The 15,743-nt window shown below is 40.0% G+C and overlaps 2 protein-coding genes and 1 long non-coding RNA gene across 3 annotated transcripts in view; 2 read left to right on the top strand and 1 right to left on the bottom strand.

Moving 5' to 3' along the window:
• The first annotated feature begins 1,261 nt into the window (after positions 1-1,261).
• LOC111246992 (uncharacterized) lies at positions 1,262-6,763 on the top strand. Its single transcript, XM_022797485.2, has 3 exons — positions 1,262-1,591; positions 2,374-2,852; positions 3,753-6,763. Exons 1-3 carry the CDS (start codon positions 1,543-1,545, stop codon positions 6,378-6,380), a joined length of 3,156 nt encoding a protein of 1,051 aa, XP_022653220.1. The 5' UTR covers positions 1,262-1,542; the 3' UTR covers positions 6,381-6,763.
• A 354-nt stretch (positions 6,764-7,117) lies between these two features.
• Positions 7,118-15,743, bottom strand: part of LOC111248166 (solute carrier organic anion transporter family member 74D-like) — a 33,841-nt gene continuing 25,215 nt past the window's right edge. Inside the window, exons 7-13 of the mRNA XM_086984945.1 lie at positions 14,884-15,029; positions 14,459-14,559; positions 13,440-13,580; positions 12,456-12,636; positions 11,786-12,012; positions 11,429-11,493; positions 7,118-11,168 (exon numbers count right to left, since the gene is read on the bottom strand). Of these exons, the coding sequence (XP_086841071.1) occupies positions 10,837-11,168; positions 11,429-11,493; positions 11,786-12,012; positions 12,456-12,636; positions 13,440-13,580; positions 14,459-14,559; positions 14,884-15,029 (1,193 nt within the window). The 3' untranslated portion in view covers positions 7,118-10,836. The remainder of the gene's footprint in view (positions 11,169-11,428; positions 11,494-11,785; positions 12,013-12,455; positions 12,637-13,439; positions 13,581-14,458; positions 14,560-14,883; positions 15,030-15,743) is intronic.
• LOC147756620 (uncharacterized) lies at positions 11,473-15,722 on the top strand. Its single transcript, XR_015324729.1, has 3 exons — positions 11,473-11,721; positions 14,452-14,579; positions 15,598-15,722. It is a non-coding gene; the product is annotated as an uncharacterized LOC147756620 (long non-coding RNA).

Genomic DNA, 15,743 nt, shown 5'->3' with positions numbered 1-15,743 from the left:
TCCTATAGCAACGGTGCTAATAAGGTCTATTAAACGTTTGGAGTTTTTTTTTCGCTTGGAACGATTTAATCGGTCAAATATTCAAATTACTGTAGACTAAGTAAAAATTTCTGGTGTTATCAGTTCCTTTACCCATACCCTATTTCCCTAACGGGACATTAACATGGAATAAAGTTGCTGGTCAAAAAATAATATCGAATGCTTAGCCTGTTCTTTTAACGAACACACTTCCATATCGTACAAGTTTCGTTCCTAAGTTATTTACAGCTTAAGTGAATATGGGGAAGGAGATGGCCTATGATCTATTAAAAATACCATCTCTACCAAAAAATACCACCAAGGATATAAGCATCCTATCACTAAAGTGCCAGTTATAATGGTTATGTGAATTAAAATTAATGAACGCTTCTCACCGATGATTCACCAGATCACCTAACCTAATCGTTTAGGCTTTCATCTTGAAAGTGCAAATATACTAGAATGGAGTCCTCTGGCCGATACTGATATGGCTAAATATACTTTGACAAATTGGAATGATCGATAATGGGCTTTGTTCTCACAAGGTGCGCTCCATCGGTACCACTACACTACAACTGAGGTGAGGTTTGTATTATTATTATTATTATATGGATTGGAAAAGAATAATGCATAGAGAACAAGAGACGTTCTTACCGATGTGAACTACCTACATCTACTAATTTGAATTTTAGATACTTGAAAAGAGGCTTAGCACACTCTGGCAGGTTAGGGGAACGAGGCTACTTCATTTTAGCTGATTTTTTTCTAACAAACTCGTCGCAGAAATCACCGAGCTGCTACGACTCAATCACTTGGATGTCGTCACTCTAGAATATTAGTAATTCCAGAATGTTTCCACCGATGATAATGTGTGATACATGACGGATGTCATCTGCCATTGATTCGTAACCTTAATCCTATAAATGATTGACACTTCTTCTGTTGTTTGCAGATGATGCTTGTCCGTGTTCAGGTTAGTCTGAGATCGCCAATAACTGTTAGATCGACTTTTCCTAGGCGTTTCAGTATAGACAAACTCAAGATATTTCCTTATATTGGTAACTCGTTTCGTGACGGTCTGAGTGATCCGAAATCTAAGGCGACTAAGTTAACTTACACGAAGTTTTTGTGCACTTGGCAAAAATGTAAACTTCGTTCCGGTAATATAACCGTAAGCGTATAATGGGATGAGTTCGACAGGCCGTATGCTTGGTGCAACAGATGAAATTTACGCGCGTATTTTTCACATTTCGATCACAAAGCCGTGTCGGTTAGAACGATGGAAAAAGTAACGCTATTACGTTAATGTGGCGCCAAATTTGAAAACTGACCACAATGTTGAGGTCTCTTGCCAACCTTTTAATCGATGTCAGTTAGAGATTTTACCAATGGATAGAATTTTCCAGAAACGTATTGATTATAAAAGACAACAAGACCATTGGCCACGTCCAATCCACATAGTTCTGTCGGCGCCTATCTGTAAAGCCTGGGAAAGCATTTATTTTAACTGGATTGTCCTGCATTATGAAATCGTCACTCAGGGTATTTCTTATACTGTTTGTTATTATTGAAGGTGAGTCGATATTAGCAATTTTATTCCCATATATTTTCTCAAGTACAAAGAAGACTGATAGTAATGTTCTCTATTAAATACGAATACTCACCGAGAATACTTTCGTTTTATATGCCTAACGTCATTTATGCTGCGTACACAATCGCACATGTCCAATGTAACAATGATTTTTCTAATATTTTTTAAAAATTGCTATGCACATCAGTTGAAAGATGTCATTATAAATTTGGATCACCAAACGTGGCCTAAGCAGCCTTCGGTCTTCTCGCCTTCCATACAAAGTAATCCTAGATAATACTTACAAAACATGAGGAAGATTTTCAACACGAGCAATTTTATGATTATAGATATTTTCTAATATTTTACGCACGGAAACAGTATCTAAGGCCTAAGATAATGTAAGGCGGAGGATGATTGTGAATTATAAGGTACATATTTAGCACTAAGTATTACTTACATCATTATTTTTAGTAAAATGCATGACATTTTCTTGGCCTTTGTTTTGAAGAACATAATTTTTACTATGCTGCCGTCGCATACAGGGTAAGTTAATCACTTGAAAAAATACTAACGGAACCGTTTTTTATTTTTCTCGATTAAATGGTTACTGCAGAGCCGGATTCTATCCGATGTTTCACGTAATCTAGTGTTTTTCCCCATAAGAAGTTTGTAACTTGTTTTCTCGTTTGTACGTGAAACAGGAAAATCTTGAGCAACGAGTATAATCGATTATATCTACGCACGACTATTTCTGTAATTTTATTAATACTCGTTTCTTTTAGCGGCTATTTCGCAAAGCTTTCGAACTACTCGCGGACAGCAGCTTATTGAGACTAAAAATCGTATCAGATCATTCTCTAAGCGTGGTGCCTTTTTGCGAGAGTTTTTGAAGGGACAACGTCCGAAACTCATCCAACAGCTGCAATCACTCAGATGCGACAAATATAAGTTGCCTGGAGGTAACCGAGGCACAAAAACCTTCAACGTCTTCTACAACCTTTTAGCACCCGACGGTCAAAACACACGGCAACGGCCACTATCTTTTAGCAGTCAAGTTTCCATTGATCAACTGCCCTTCCTTAGCCCCTTTCAAAGCCGAACTCGACGCTCTGGTCGGCCTGATCGAGAAATTGTGGCATCCACAGCACGTTTCGTGAGACGGATGAAACAAGAACTATATCGAAAAACTGATGAATCCGTGCCCATTCGTAAACTCATTAGAAGACTCGTGGACGACCCCTCTGATTCCATACCACAACGGGTCGGTATCTTATATTTTTCCTTCTAAATTTCAAAATAAAACGTAGATATCAGTACAGCTAAAGTGTAAACATTGCTGCGACGCCAGCGTGGTAACATATGATCCAATAATCTTTAACTATCCACTTAAAAGTCGTGTTGGAGGAGAATGAATTGTTGTGTATCGTGATCTGATAGACTCCGTCCAACTAAAAGGGTTACTGGAAAGTCGTTCAGAGAAGAAGCTGTATTGCCCGTAGGGACTTTACTCGAGATGACTGACTGCACGGAAGAAGATTGCTCATGCGTAAAAACGTGTATTTTTAAAATGAGCATTAAATATGAGGAACGACACCTAGCTGATCTGAAACAACTGGGGTAATGACAGCTCAGCTTTATTTACAGGACAAGACGGTAAAAAGTGTTCTCTGTGAAGTAAAAGTTGTGTGAATTAAAAAGGAGCTAAAAGTACGCTGCCCTGAGACTACCGTGTTTACTCTTGGCTACAACTTCTACTAATCCCGCTGGCTATTGTTTTAGAAATAATGGGACAACGGGTTCAAATTTAGGAAATATGGCAAATTATTCCAGCGAGTAATTTTGCATCTCATTAGAAATGACTCGTTTCAACTGCTGATTCACTCGCTGTTTCACGTTTTGACTGAAGAGGGCCGCGATCAATAGGACCACCTTCTCAGAAGAGCGCAGTTCAACTTTCTAGTTAATAATCACAGTTACAGCAATCGCTATGAGAAAACCCCTGCCTGTTAAGTACCGGAAAATGAATTTAATAAATTTCTCTGATCGATTTACCCCATCAGAGTTGCCTTCTTAAAAAACGTAAAACATCACAATATACGGCTACTATGCAAATCAATCTTCATGAAACTTAACGATCATTAAGGATATCTATATTTTTTAGGTTGCCGACGTTTTGTGTGCTTATTGCAATAGTCTTCTGCGGCAACATCTCAGATCGTACCAAGCAATCCGCTCGTTTGGTGAGTTCCCCTGGTGCTACAACTCTGCCGACGCGAAGGAGCATCTCGTCGGCGGGTCACTGAGCACAGTAGACAGCTGGAATATTGGTACAAAGTTGTCAGTCTATGATGGTCCTTCGATCGTGCCTCAGGCCAAGACGATGATATCTTCGACCAACTCATCAACGACACTTACGGTCACTCACACAAGTCTTCCTAGAGTATCCACGAAACAAATGGTGTTCACTGAGTTATTTCGTCCGACAGCATCGGCGGTATCATCGAAACCTGCACGGCCAATATTTCTGTCTGTATCGAACCCCTCGGCAAGCAACATGGAGCTGGTATCACCAGGTTTTCCGACTCCAACTTTATCCACGCCCTCAACGAGTTCCGAGCTAATTACGCCCATGACTCATAACACTGTACTTCTGACGTCAATGTTTCCCAAACAAACGTCAGATTCTGTTGAACCCGAGTTTCCGTCGAGTGCTATGACACCAGAGTCAGCCGCCCGTAGGACTATGACAGTGCCCACTTCATTGAATCGTGTGTGGTTTACGCTATACCCGTTAACGGTACCTCACACAGTAGTTACACAGCCAAATCTCTTCGTTGCGCATGTATCAACGTCTCTTGAAGTGGCATCAAAGCCAATCGATTTAGAACTCCAATTGGGTATAACGTCATCCAAGACACCAGCTAGAAGGAATGCAACAGTATCCTCAACATCAATTCGTACTACGGAGACCACCTTGCCAAAACAATCTAGAAAGCCAATACTACCGGCAGCTGTTTCACCAAATAGTAGGATACCCCAATCTGAGTCACAAAACGGGGTCAGAATATCTTTGTCCCCAATTATTGTTACAGAGCCGATGTCGCTATCTAATCTCACCGTATCTGAATTGCCACCTCATAAGATTGTGACGGAGGCTACCCCGCCAAATCTTATTACGGTAACCCTATCACAGTTCCCATTCACGCTGCCTCTTCTACCAGGCAAGTTTACAAAATTCACATTACCGGCTCCTGTTAGAGACAGCAGACAGTCAAATATCAGAATATCTTTGCTCGCTTCACTAAATCCTAGCAAAATGTCAACGTCACAAAGCGTCACAAAGTTGCCACTTGCTTCCGGAACGCTCTTACCGTCAACTCCGGTATTCACAGCATCAAATATTACAAATCCGTTATTAGACTTATCAGGAGGCGTCAGAAAACTTGTATCATTGGCCCGTCCTAAAATTTCCCCATTGTCCCTCTGGCGGCCACAAACTATGCGGTCAAAAATTATCGGCATGTCGTTAGATGCCGCACGTTTCGTGACGTCTCAACGGCCATCATTTTCTAAACCAAGTGGATTATCGAAGGAAAAGTATGAGGATATCGCGCCTGGACACAGCCAAGTTGATAATCGATCTGAAGGCAGTATGCCCCAGGAAATCCTAGAAAATCAGCATTCGGACACACAGCGGGCAGTTGCACAGGTGAGGTGTGCTCTTTCCCCAAAGATGCAACTATTTGCCCAGTCTGTTACAAGGGTGCTCCGTCTGGGTGCCGAAGTTAAGGGTCGAGAAAGTGTCGAAAAGTTTGAATTGCTACTTTCTGGCACCAATATTTCTGACGCAAAATCTCTAGCTGACACTTTCAGCAGGCTAAACGCTACACCAAATAATATGGCTGATATAATCAGGAGCACAAAAATACCCGATCACGTGGTTGTCGAGCTTATAAAATATCTGCATCCGAAATCGAATGACGTCCTCGTAACTCTAATGAAGTCAATATCTAATCAGTCACCCACCATAATAGCAAACGTGTTCAAATCCCTTGGAACACCTTTCACGAAGATACCGGCAATCATTGCCGCCATTCGTAATACAAAGCTGATCGATTTTAGTGAGTTGGCTGCGTATTCGGGTTGGAATAAGGAAAATCGCGCATTCGCAACAAACCTGGTAAAGGCGCTGCATCCAAATAGTACGGCTGATATATTGGCCCTCGTACCGTTGCTGCATGGTCATGATGCCACGGGTCTCGCCGACGTTCTTCAGTGTATCGATGCAAGCGAGGACGGCATTGTAGCAACTATACTTGACATGCCAGAGGAGTTTTCTGCTCAAGAAATTGGTGCGTTACTGCGTCATTTGGGCGTCGACAGTCACCAGCGTGCATATATCCTCAATGCCTTATTACATGAGGGCAGGATTACATATTCAGAGCTAGGCGAGACCGCGGAGCTGTTACCGATGAACGAAACCGAGCTCGCGCACGTACTGAGCGAACTTAGTCTAATCCCTAAAATTGCAGCGATTATTCTCAATAATATGCCATCTATGACTGCAACCAGACTGGGCCATAGTGTCAACCATCTTCAACTTAGCGCTGTAGACCTGGCGCAGGTCCTGCAACCACTGAACGAAGTGCGTTCGGCGCAGGATCTTCAAGTTCTTCTGAGGCAAATAGAAAATTTACTGTCAGCTGAAACAGAATTCGTTTTGCGATCACTAGCGAAAAATAAAACTATATCGACATTGCGTGTCAGGAATATTTTAAATCGGTTCTGAGGTGCCAACGAAGTCCACTAAGTAATCCGCTTTTCTATTGTCATCGATTAAAACAGTTGACCATTAGCAAACAGGCTCGCCTTCGTCTGAACACGCTACATTGACGCTGCAGTAAGCAATTAACGTAACTACTTTTTAGCGGACTTAGCTAATAGTTTTCCAGTAGACTTTTTTCTTTAATATCGCGTGAAAAAACCACTCAGCTTCCCAACAGCGTAATCGGACGCAACTTCTCATTCCCAGAATAAATAAATATTTAAAATAAAAAATTTGAACAATTTATTGTCATAACTCAAAATTCAAATCAAATACGTGCAATATATTCCACTAACTTCATGTGGTAATTATCATCGACTACACGCATGGCCCATATTTTATTTTGTATCGAAGTTTGTCGTTATTTAGTTATCTAACGTTTACTAGGTAATATAATTTTACCAAATACAATATTTGAACAGTAAATGAAAAAAAGATAGATATATGACAATGAAGATGCCAAATTAAAGCCAAAGTGAAAAAAAAACGGTAACAAAAAAAAAAAAACAAAAATAGGTAAGTTCACTGTCATCCCTATTAAAAGATACGGAGGTACGGAGTCAACGGTTGTTAAAATGGGCTTAATAGTCTACTGTATAACGAAATGGTTATATACGTATTCTATGAATGAGGTTCTAGCGATTTGAATTCAGACGTCTGTTATCTTATATATTTTTATAAATAATAGTAAATGCTAAATATTCACTTGTGCATCTAATGTTTTATTGACACGGCTTGCTAGCTCGTAATGCTATTGGGTAACAACATATTCTGCTGTAAACGAGCTTCCTTGATCTAAAAGGATGTAGCGTTTCTCCCATTCTATCGTAAATTAATCCTTATTGCTCCATTGTGTGGCTAAAAAATATATGTACCGTGTGTAATTTTTGTCACATCGACAGAAAAACCTTCGGTTAGATGCCTAAAGATTTCTTAGTTTGGTTCCGTGTGTGCTGGCCTGTGCGAGATGATTCCCATAAATAGCCTCGGAAGAGTAGGCGCACATAAAGAGAACATTGAAGAAAGGATTCACTTTATTTCTATAATGCCCTGACGGCGTCATCAATTTAACATTTGATATAAGCTTACTTAAATTATCATAATTTAGCAAATGCAGCCGATACTAAATTAGAACCCTTTAAGAAGGCAGACAACAACTCAAATCCTACATTTTATTATGTGTTCCGTTAATGAGAACGTTGTTTATGAGCATTGGTACTTAAGTAACAATTCATCTTCTAACTTAAGTGAAATACGCATAAACACGTAGTGGGCCTTTCGCAACAAGCAACACATGCTGATTCAAGCTCTTCCTCGAAGCTAGAAACATACGTTTGGTTATATGGATTAACATGCTAGACTCTTATCGCTTGTACTATATATTGAATTATATAGAAATACAAGCGATCTAGAGAACAACGGTTTCGCCTTATTTAAGGCAGCGCAAACGCTACGCACTTATTTCTTATAAAATCATCGTGCAAAGAACGCTAATAAATGCGTCTTCATCATAGTGACACTAGCGCCTCATAGCAGAAGATAATTTGACCAGGTATCACTCCGGCCATTTATCGCACAATTCGTTTCGTCCGACTTTGTTAGTTTAGCCGTATCACCAGATATGGCGGTACCCACATTACCCCCTGCCACAGATCAGTCGACGCTTTGCAACAGGAGACCGCCAGATTAAAATGGATCAGGTCACGAAATCCTGTACTACTATAGTGTAGTAAACGAAGGTAATTCAAGAATATTGCGTGACATATTTTTGGTTTTGCTCAGCGACTTGTTTGGTTGATTGAAAGGAGAAGCGTAATCATTTTCTTTATGTTCACGAAAATTATTAAACTTTTATCTAAGGACAAGTTTTAGAGGTCAGGGGTGCCTATCCCCAGGAAAATGCGCGCCTCTTTTTTGTCTAAATCAAATCTATGATTAAATGAGACAGGTTTCGTAGCTGTATTTCTAAAGAATCTTATCAAGATTTTTCTACAAAACTTCCTCATTCACTGCTCCACAAGTCAAGAAGATGCGAAAAATTCTGCACAACGCGTGATCAAAGTTCACTGTTGTGTAACTTACAAATTTCGAGTTTGCGTTTGTCTAACTCAAAAGCTTGTACTAGTGCGGTTCTTTGTGCCACTTCTATGTTTAATCTCACGGAAAGCCGTCTAAGCGTAGGGGGTTTTCGAAGGTGTAGATAGTCGGCCACAAACAAAATTGTATTTAATTGTGAACCAAAATTTGGATTCTGTCTGTTACTTTGACAAAGTTCAAGTTAACCCATCCAACCCTCGATCATCAAGTTCAACCCATTTAGCTACATCTTGCTAGCTGAAGGCTATGTAAGCACAATACAATTAACGTCCAGCATGAACCCAGCTCAGTTTGTCTGTGTTCTTATCATCTGATCTGATTTCGAAAAAGGTCCTTTATAAGTGAAAAAAAAAATATTTCAATGCAATATTCAGTTCAGTGTTATTAAGCTCATTGAGTTTAAGTTAGCGCTTGAAAAAACATTATGCTGTAAAGTGACAAAGCCCGACTATGTGATGCTAATAGAGGCTGCATTAATGCTAATAGAGAATCTGCTTGATAATTGTGGCCATTGTACCCCTCCACCTCGTAAATCGTAATTGCTAACATTAACTCTCCCCTAAACTCAACAGATTTAAGTTACACATGAGCACTTTGAGATTTGAGCACATGAGCGGATTATAGTTGTTCTCTTATCAATCCATGTTACGTTTCAAGGACACGCACGAAACACGATTCTTGATTGCAACTAATGTTACTCGGCATAAACATTGTTTCTATAAATCAGCAACTTTTTAAAACAGAACGGTTGTACACAAACGCGCCTCCTTATCGCTATAGATTTGGTGCTACAAATAAAACCCTCCTAAAGTCAGTGCTAGGACCAACGATGCCTGAATGTGGAGAGCTGCCTGGAGTGGGCCGACAAGGGTTGCACATAAAATCCTATACTCGTCAATCGAAACTGCTACCCTAAAATAAACAGATTTTGATTCGACAATTTCTGTAGTAGTAAAAATCTGTCCGGCAACAGCAGGAGCAAAACAACACCCATATGAATGGCTAACAAGTTGTACCTAAACCACAGGGACAACAGGCTCAACTGCTTTAATTACTCACTCACAGGACACTAAAAACCTCGGTTAAGCTTAACATGACATGAACTTAATGTAGTGGTCTATCTAACTGGTCCGGAAGTCGCTAAATTCAGCTGGTGACACACTGTTTCTTGCCGGATCACTCCTCCTGTTTCTCAGCAGGTTCTCGTAGCTTGGGCTACTTGTTTCTCTTAAAGGTAACGGTTTTACTTCATACATCGCAGATTTAAAAAAAAAAGCCCTTATTGGGGCGTATCTGATGAAGACCTTAAACAGGCTCTCCCCGCTGACAACGACTTGGTAGCAACGACATATCGGCACTGGTAGCATCTCACAGAGATTTCATAGAAAGAAATCCTATTTTTGAAGGAATCTTTTAAGCTCACTCTAGGTTTTCATTGCACGGTGAGAAATCGACTGATTAAATATTTCACTAAAGTTCTCCTACTAATTGAAAATCACAGATCTTTGTTTGGCTCTCTAAACACCGACGTTTTGTCCAAGAGTTTCCGAGAGTGGCAGCCGAAGTTCACTTAGATAGACAACAAATTTCTGAACATGACAGCGATAGGAAATCGTGGCTGAATGGAAGCGAAGCAAGCAAACCGTTACGTTAGCAGCACTCCATAGTTTTGACGCATCGATGTAAGGTTCTTTTGCGACAAATTCCATATAAGCCTAATAAAGCCAGCTGCTTCCTCGCCTGGGTGCTTAGCAAATTTACTGCGCTATCGGACTTAGCACTTCTACCCACACGCGTTTAAGGCCACTGTAGCTGAGTTTTGTATATCATAAATAAACAATCACCATCGATTTTGTGATATTCTCAAAGATGAATTAACTTTGTTAACTAATATTTGCTATCTATCTTAGTTAAGTTTTCTGCAAAAGACGCAAACGGTCGTAGTTAAAGAGAAAACGTTATAATATTTCTGTGGTATTCTTCTTATCATCAGCAATCGTCGTTGTCATCACAAAAATCGTGGTATCAAATTGTAGGCAAAATGCAACTGCTGTATACGACCCCATATTCCCGCCCAATAGAAAGTGTATTTTTTCGTTTCATTTGCCGTCGGCCTTTTATGGAAATCGAATTGTCCAAATAGGTCCATTTATCATAGGGTCCGAGTCATGTCCGTAGTCATGTAAACTTGGCCACTTTTGCTAGAACATTTTGGGATCGTGATGCTACTTAATTAGTGCTTTGCTTATAGTAAACCTATTGCAGTTCGGTCCATCGTGAGAAAATTGCGTAAAAGAGGAGGCTAAATGTTACAATTTTCAACTCATTCCCGAATTTGGCTGTTGTTTTTTGCACTGTGACTAACCGTCATTGATATGCTGCCACTTGTCGGTGTGTACTTCGGGTTCTCGGCAACTTTTACATCATTTTCATCGTCACAAACATAGAATAAGTCCAATCTTGTTGAAAAGGCAAAGACAAATAGAAAACATACGGCACCTAGAGCACAACAAATCACTGTGGTATAATGCAGTGTCCCATTAAATCGCTTGATGTCATACACCCAACAGTTGCCTCGCGTTGAGCAGCTCTCCTCCCATAGGACGCACGTAGAGTCCACTAGATAACTATACACAAGTGGATAGGGGATATATGCTGCAAAATAATGCAAAACGACACATAATAGTTAACAATATTTTCAGAGATGTCTTATATATCGCATATTTAGGCATAATAGGATCAGACAAGGCAGAATGCAGATTAGGTTGTCAACCTAGGTCATTGTAACTGTCATAATAGCTGAAGGCACATGATTCTATCGTTTTCACAAAAAAGGGCAAACATGATATACTTGAACGTGAGCTTTGGGTTAGAATTTAATAGAACGGAATGGAACAAATAGATGTAAATCGTACCAAACAACGCGATGGCGCCTTGATAAATTGCCAGACTGAACGTCTTATCGTTGGTATCCACACATCTGTCAACAAAGGTTTGTTGGTGAAATATGTGATCGGTCAAATGATTCCCGCAATGCACATAAGAAGTCAATGTTCCATAGAAAAAAGTGGAGGCAGTTCAACAGGAATACGTGTAATGAGCATAATTTACTTTTATGAAGAACTGAAGATTTTTAAAACTGCTCGGTAACCGTATCCACGCATTCATCAGCTGATCGCGGAGTGCCCGCGTTAGTGTCGCATTATTGGTAGGTTTCTTGTTTTAAAATAGTCTAAAAAACGTAAAATGTTTCATTAGATCAAGATATGCACCTGATCGGGATAAGTATGTGAGCAGACTGCATGATTAAAGCGGTACAATAACTGAGTGTCAATGAGACGAGGTACAGCCTATATTGATACGTGCACGATGCTGAGCTTTCCGCACAACGGCCTTTTTCGGCGAGAAGAGGAACACTATGCCCGCGGTGGTCCAATCGTGAGTATGCACTCTTGTTTAGGGTCATTAAATATTGAGCGCAACGACAATCTTCGTACGCCTGCAAAACAAGCGAGATGCCTATGGAGGTAGGGATGGTCGGCCAAAGTAAAGCGTTACTCCATGGAATGACACGGGCTATGAAGTATAAACACGTTTACAGCTTATATAGCATATTTGATTACGCTAAAATATAATTACCAACTAAAATTGAACTTTATCAGATAACGGAATAATTTATAATAATTCTTGTTGTTCTTCTTATCCATGATCGTGATAGTTTAGCGATGGGAAATAGTAGAATTATGGATAGGATGCGAGCAGCACAAGCGTAGGGGCGAGGGACCCATATTAAGTTCACTTTTTACGAAATATAAAATCAAAGTCGTGTTAAAGAATAGACGAGGGTCTATCATTCAGCATCGACTGATAGCTGGTTTCTTTCTGTTGATGGATGCTCACAAACTAAGTTCAAGTCGGAACATAAAATAAAAACAATTATACCTCTGAGGATGTGCTAGAGATGATTAGGCCCCTCTTAATCAGTGTGCTATGATTGAGCATGCTTCCAAGGTGACAACCAGCGAAACACGGCGAAAAATACGTTGTCTCCCCAATACATACTGGATGGAACACCGCTAAAGAACAGTGGCATTTTCGATTGCACCCCAATTCAATGTCGTCTCTACAAACAAACCAAGTTATCAGACAGGTAATCGGACCGCATAAACATGATAATCCTCTTGTTATTCTGGTTCCAAACATTTTTATCAAGCTATTAACATAGATGAAACGTCATGTATAGCGTTTTCATATACTTTGGCATTCACAACAAGTAAATATAACATTAGTTTCGATAGGAGATCTGCATGTTTTTGTTTGTTCCGAAACGCACGTAATATTCAAGATCAGACAAATAAAATTTGCTTACTCGTTTTAAGTGATCTAGTTATCAGATTGGGCAATCGGACGTGTCATTTGTGAGCTTAGCTTTCTTTCGATCTCATTTTGGCATTTTCGATGAGCGTCTCCCTGATGATCAAGGTAATGATTTTTAAGGGCTCTTTACATAATAAAGTTTTGTTTATAGAGAGATCACATTTGTAGTGCACATTACGTAGTGCAGGAAATGAATTGAAGCTTATACGGTACGATAAACTGTGCTAGATGCTTAACACTCGTATATAAAATTCTTAAACCTAAAATCTAGATGAGACACTGATTTAATAAGGGATTTGTAAAAACTGTGAGTTTGTAGGTGATTATCACCGTCCATGTGTAGCTATTTTGGGTAGAGGCCCTAAGGAGCCTTCATGAAAAATCATTTATTCCATTATTTAAGGCACCTTCGCTGAAATATGGAAGTTTCCTAAAATATTGACATCGGAGGTACAGAGTTCTTGGCTCGCGTAACAACTAAACTCTACCTTCTACATAATTGAATTCAAAATAAGTTGATTACTGCTCTATTTCTAACGACGTGTATACCTGGACATAGCTTCGTTTGTTCCAACGGTGTAGTCCGGAGCCTCACATCTGAACGACCCCAGAGTCAAAAAGAGGATAATCGTAGCGACTTCTAGTAAGAACATAATGAAGGTCAACAAACGCGGGTTCGGTTTCCAGTATCTGTAAACAGAATAAATGGACTTCTACTCGTCGTAGGCAAAACAATTTATCACTACGAAAAAACTCATCACAGCCTTTATCTCTATGCTATACCATAAAATGCGTATTGCCGATATAATAAGTAAAAAATTTAATTAAGCTAATTCTCGCTGAGGCTAATTAAGTGAAATTTCATTGGATGATAGTTTATTCGACGAGCTGTTCCATGTTCGAGAGATATTGGGCCAGATATTGGCCGGTTGTTTGTCGCAATGAATAAACGTTTACTCATCATCTTTCCTGTGTCAGAGGGCCAGTTTTTTCGATAGTAGAGCTACAAGATCACCATAACGAGCCAGACGAAAAGCCCGTCTATGAAATTTAAGTGAAGATCTAATGTCCTATACGGATTTAAGTGTTTTAAAATTTTTGCCATGCATAGCTGCTGTGTTAATTACGCAACAATAAGCTTTTAGAAAAATGACGCAAGTTTGTCTTGCTGACTGAGCATGTGGAAATATATTTCGATAGTCTTGTGGCCTAGATTTGAATCGGTTGAATTACCATGTACGGTACCAAGTGACCGAGCGAGAGCCTAGCAAACCTTAAATAGTGTCGAATAAATTAAAAAGCATTAAAGAAATAGGTGAAAATGCCTTGGCATAGCTCGGTGAGCGCCACGAGTGAGGCTACAAATCGTTATCGTAATCGAGGCGAACGACAGTTACAAATTAAATTAACGTTTTCCATGTGTATGGTTTTATAAGCGTGTGAAAAAGCTGTATCCAGCAATCTGCTTTCATTTAAACGCAGCTTGGAGACATACGACATTAATATTATATAAATTTGCCCTCGCATATCGTTCGACCTATACTATCGGTTTCTGTTATAGGCATAACCTGATCGTAATGCCTCCAAGCAGCACTGGCAAGAGAGATAGCGCAATTGGTAATGATCCGCCGTACAAAGCCGCACTGGACGCCGAGACATGGAATTGTTCCTGAAATTTTAGGATGTATGGTAAGAATACTTAAATAAAACAAAGACTGCCAGCCCATAGTTCTGCCAAGTTATTACCACCATATCTTTCTAGTTTTTCTTCGTTTCAATTGACGTCGATGGTTAATTTTAACAGTCGCTTAATACTGTTATTGTGATTGTGTCAAAGGGCCATAAGTGAAACTATGGGGTGTGTTCATGATAGCCATTGACACCCGTAGCATAAAGTGAATGAATATGTACGTCCTCGAACATGTTCCGCCCATTGAATTTCCAGCAGAAGTCTTGTTCTGGCTTCGCCTCCATATACTCAGAACGCACTTACCTGTATGTATTTCGGTAAATAATTGAAATATCCGAGAATCCCAAACCATTTAAATATCTGGCTGAACATGTGAAGCATATAAATGGGGTTTCGAAACAGACGCAGCATTGCCGGTAACATTCCGCTCTCATGAAACGTTGTTGTCGCTAAAGGAACAAAGATTTCATAAAGATAAATTATTATAAAGGTTCAAAGTGCATTTTGCTTTCCGATTTTCTAATACGTTTTCAGCTAGGCTTTTCGTCTAGCTTTATTATAGGCTGAGAAGATGGCTACCCCATGCCCCACCATGGCCGCATTCATTCAACTATGCGGTACCGATGAATAACGTGAATGCCAGCACTCGTTGCACCCTTCTTAGCAGCTTCCTAACTGCGACGGCAAGCGCATTCAATATCGTCTAGACAGAAGTCTTAAAAAGCACCATTGTCCCCGTAATAATTATACGTATTCTTTTCTCTTTGTCTAGGAGTGTGAGTCTAACCGAATCCATTAGCTCTAGCTGCCCTTCCTATGGCTTGCCTGCTGCTGCGTATGGCTGAACTGCGTATTCAAATTTTTTCTCGCTTTAACCAATTTGGTCCTTTTTCTACCGAGAATGAGCGTAAAGGGCGAGGATTTTTTTTCTTTAAATAAGGCTTTGTTGGAGCTAAAAGCAGCCCATGATCGTTTATGTTGAAAATGTGCCTCAGCGTTCGCCTGGCTTTTTTTCAGGGCTTTGCAGTTGTTCTAGCATGGACGGTAAACGTTCGTTAGGACCCATACCAGGATACCCAGGTCGGATGCTTAAGAAACTTCAGCCGTCATATCTGTCCTGAAGGCCGTTCGAGGTCAGAGAGGTTAAGTATTGTGGTTCCTGT

The sequence above is a fragment of the Varroa destructor genome, unplaced genomic scaffold, assembly GCF_002443255.2.
Source record: "Varroa destructor unplaced genomic scaffold, Vdes_3.0 BEIS01000003.1, whole genome shotgun sequence".
NCBI lineage: Eukaryota > Metazoa > Arthropoda > Arachnida > Mesostigmata > Varroidae > Varroa > Varroa destructor.
Note: the sequence above shows the minus strand (reverse complement) of the source record. Positions and strands in the feature narration are given on the sequence as shown.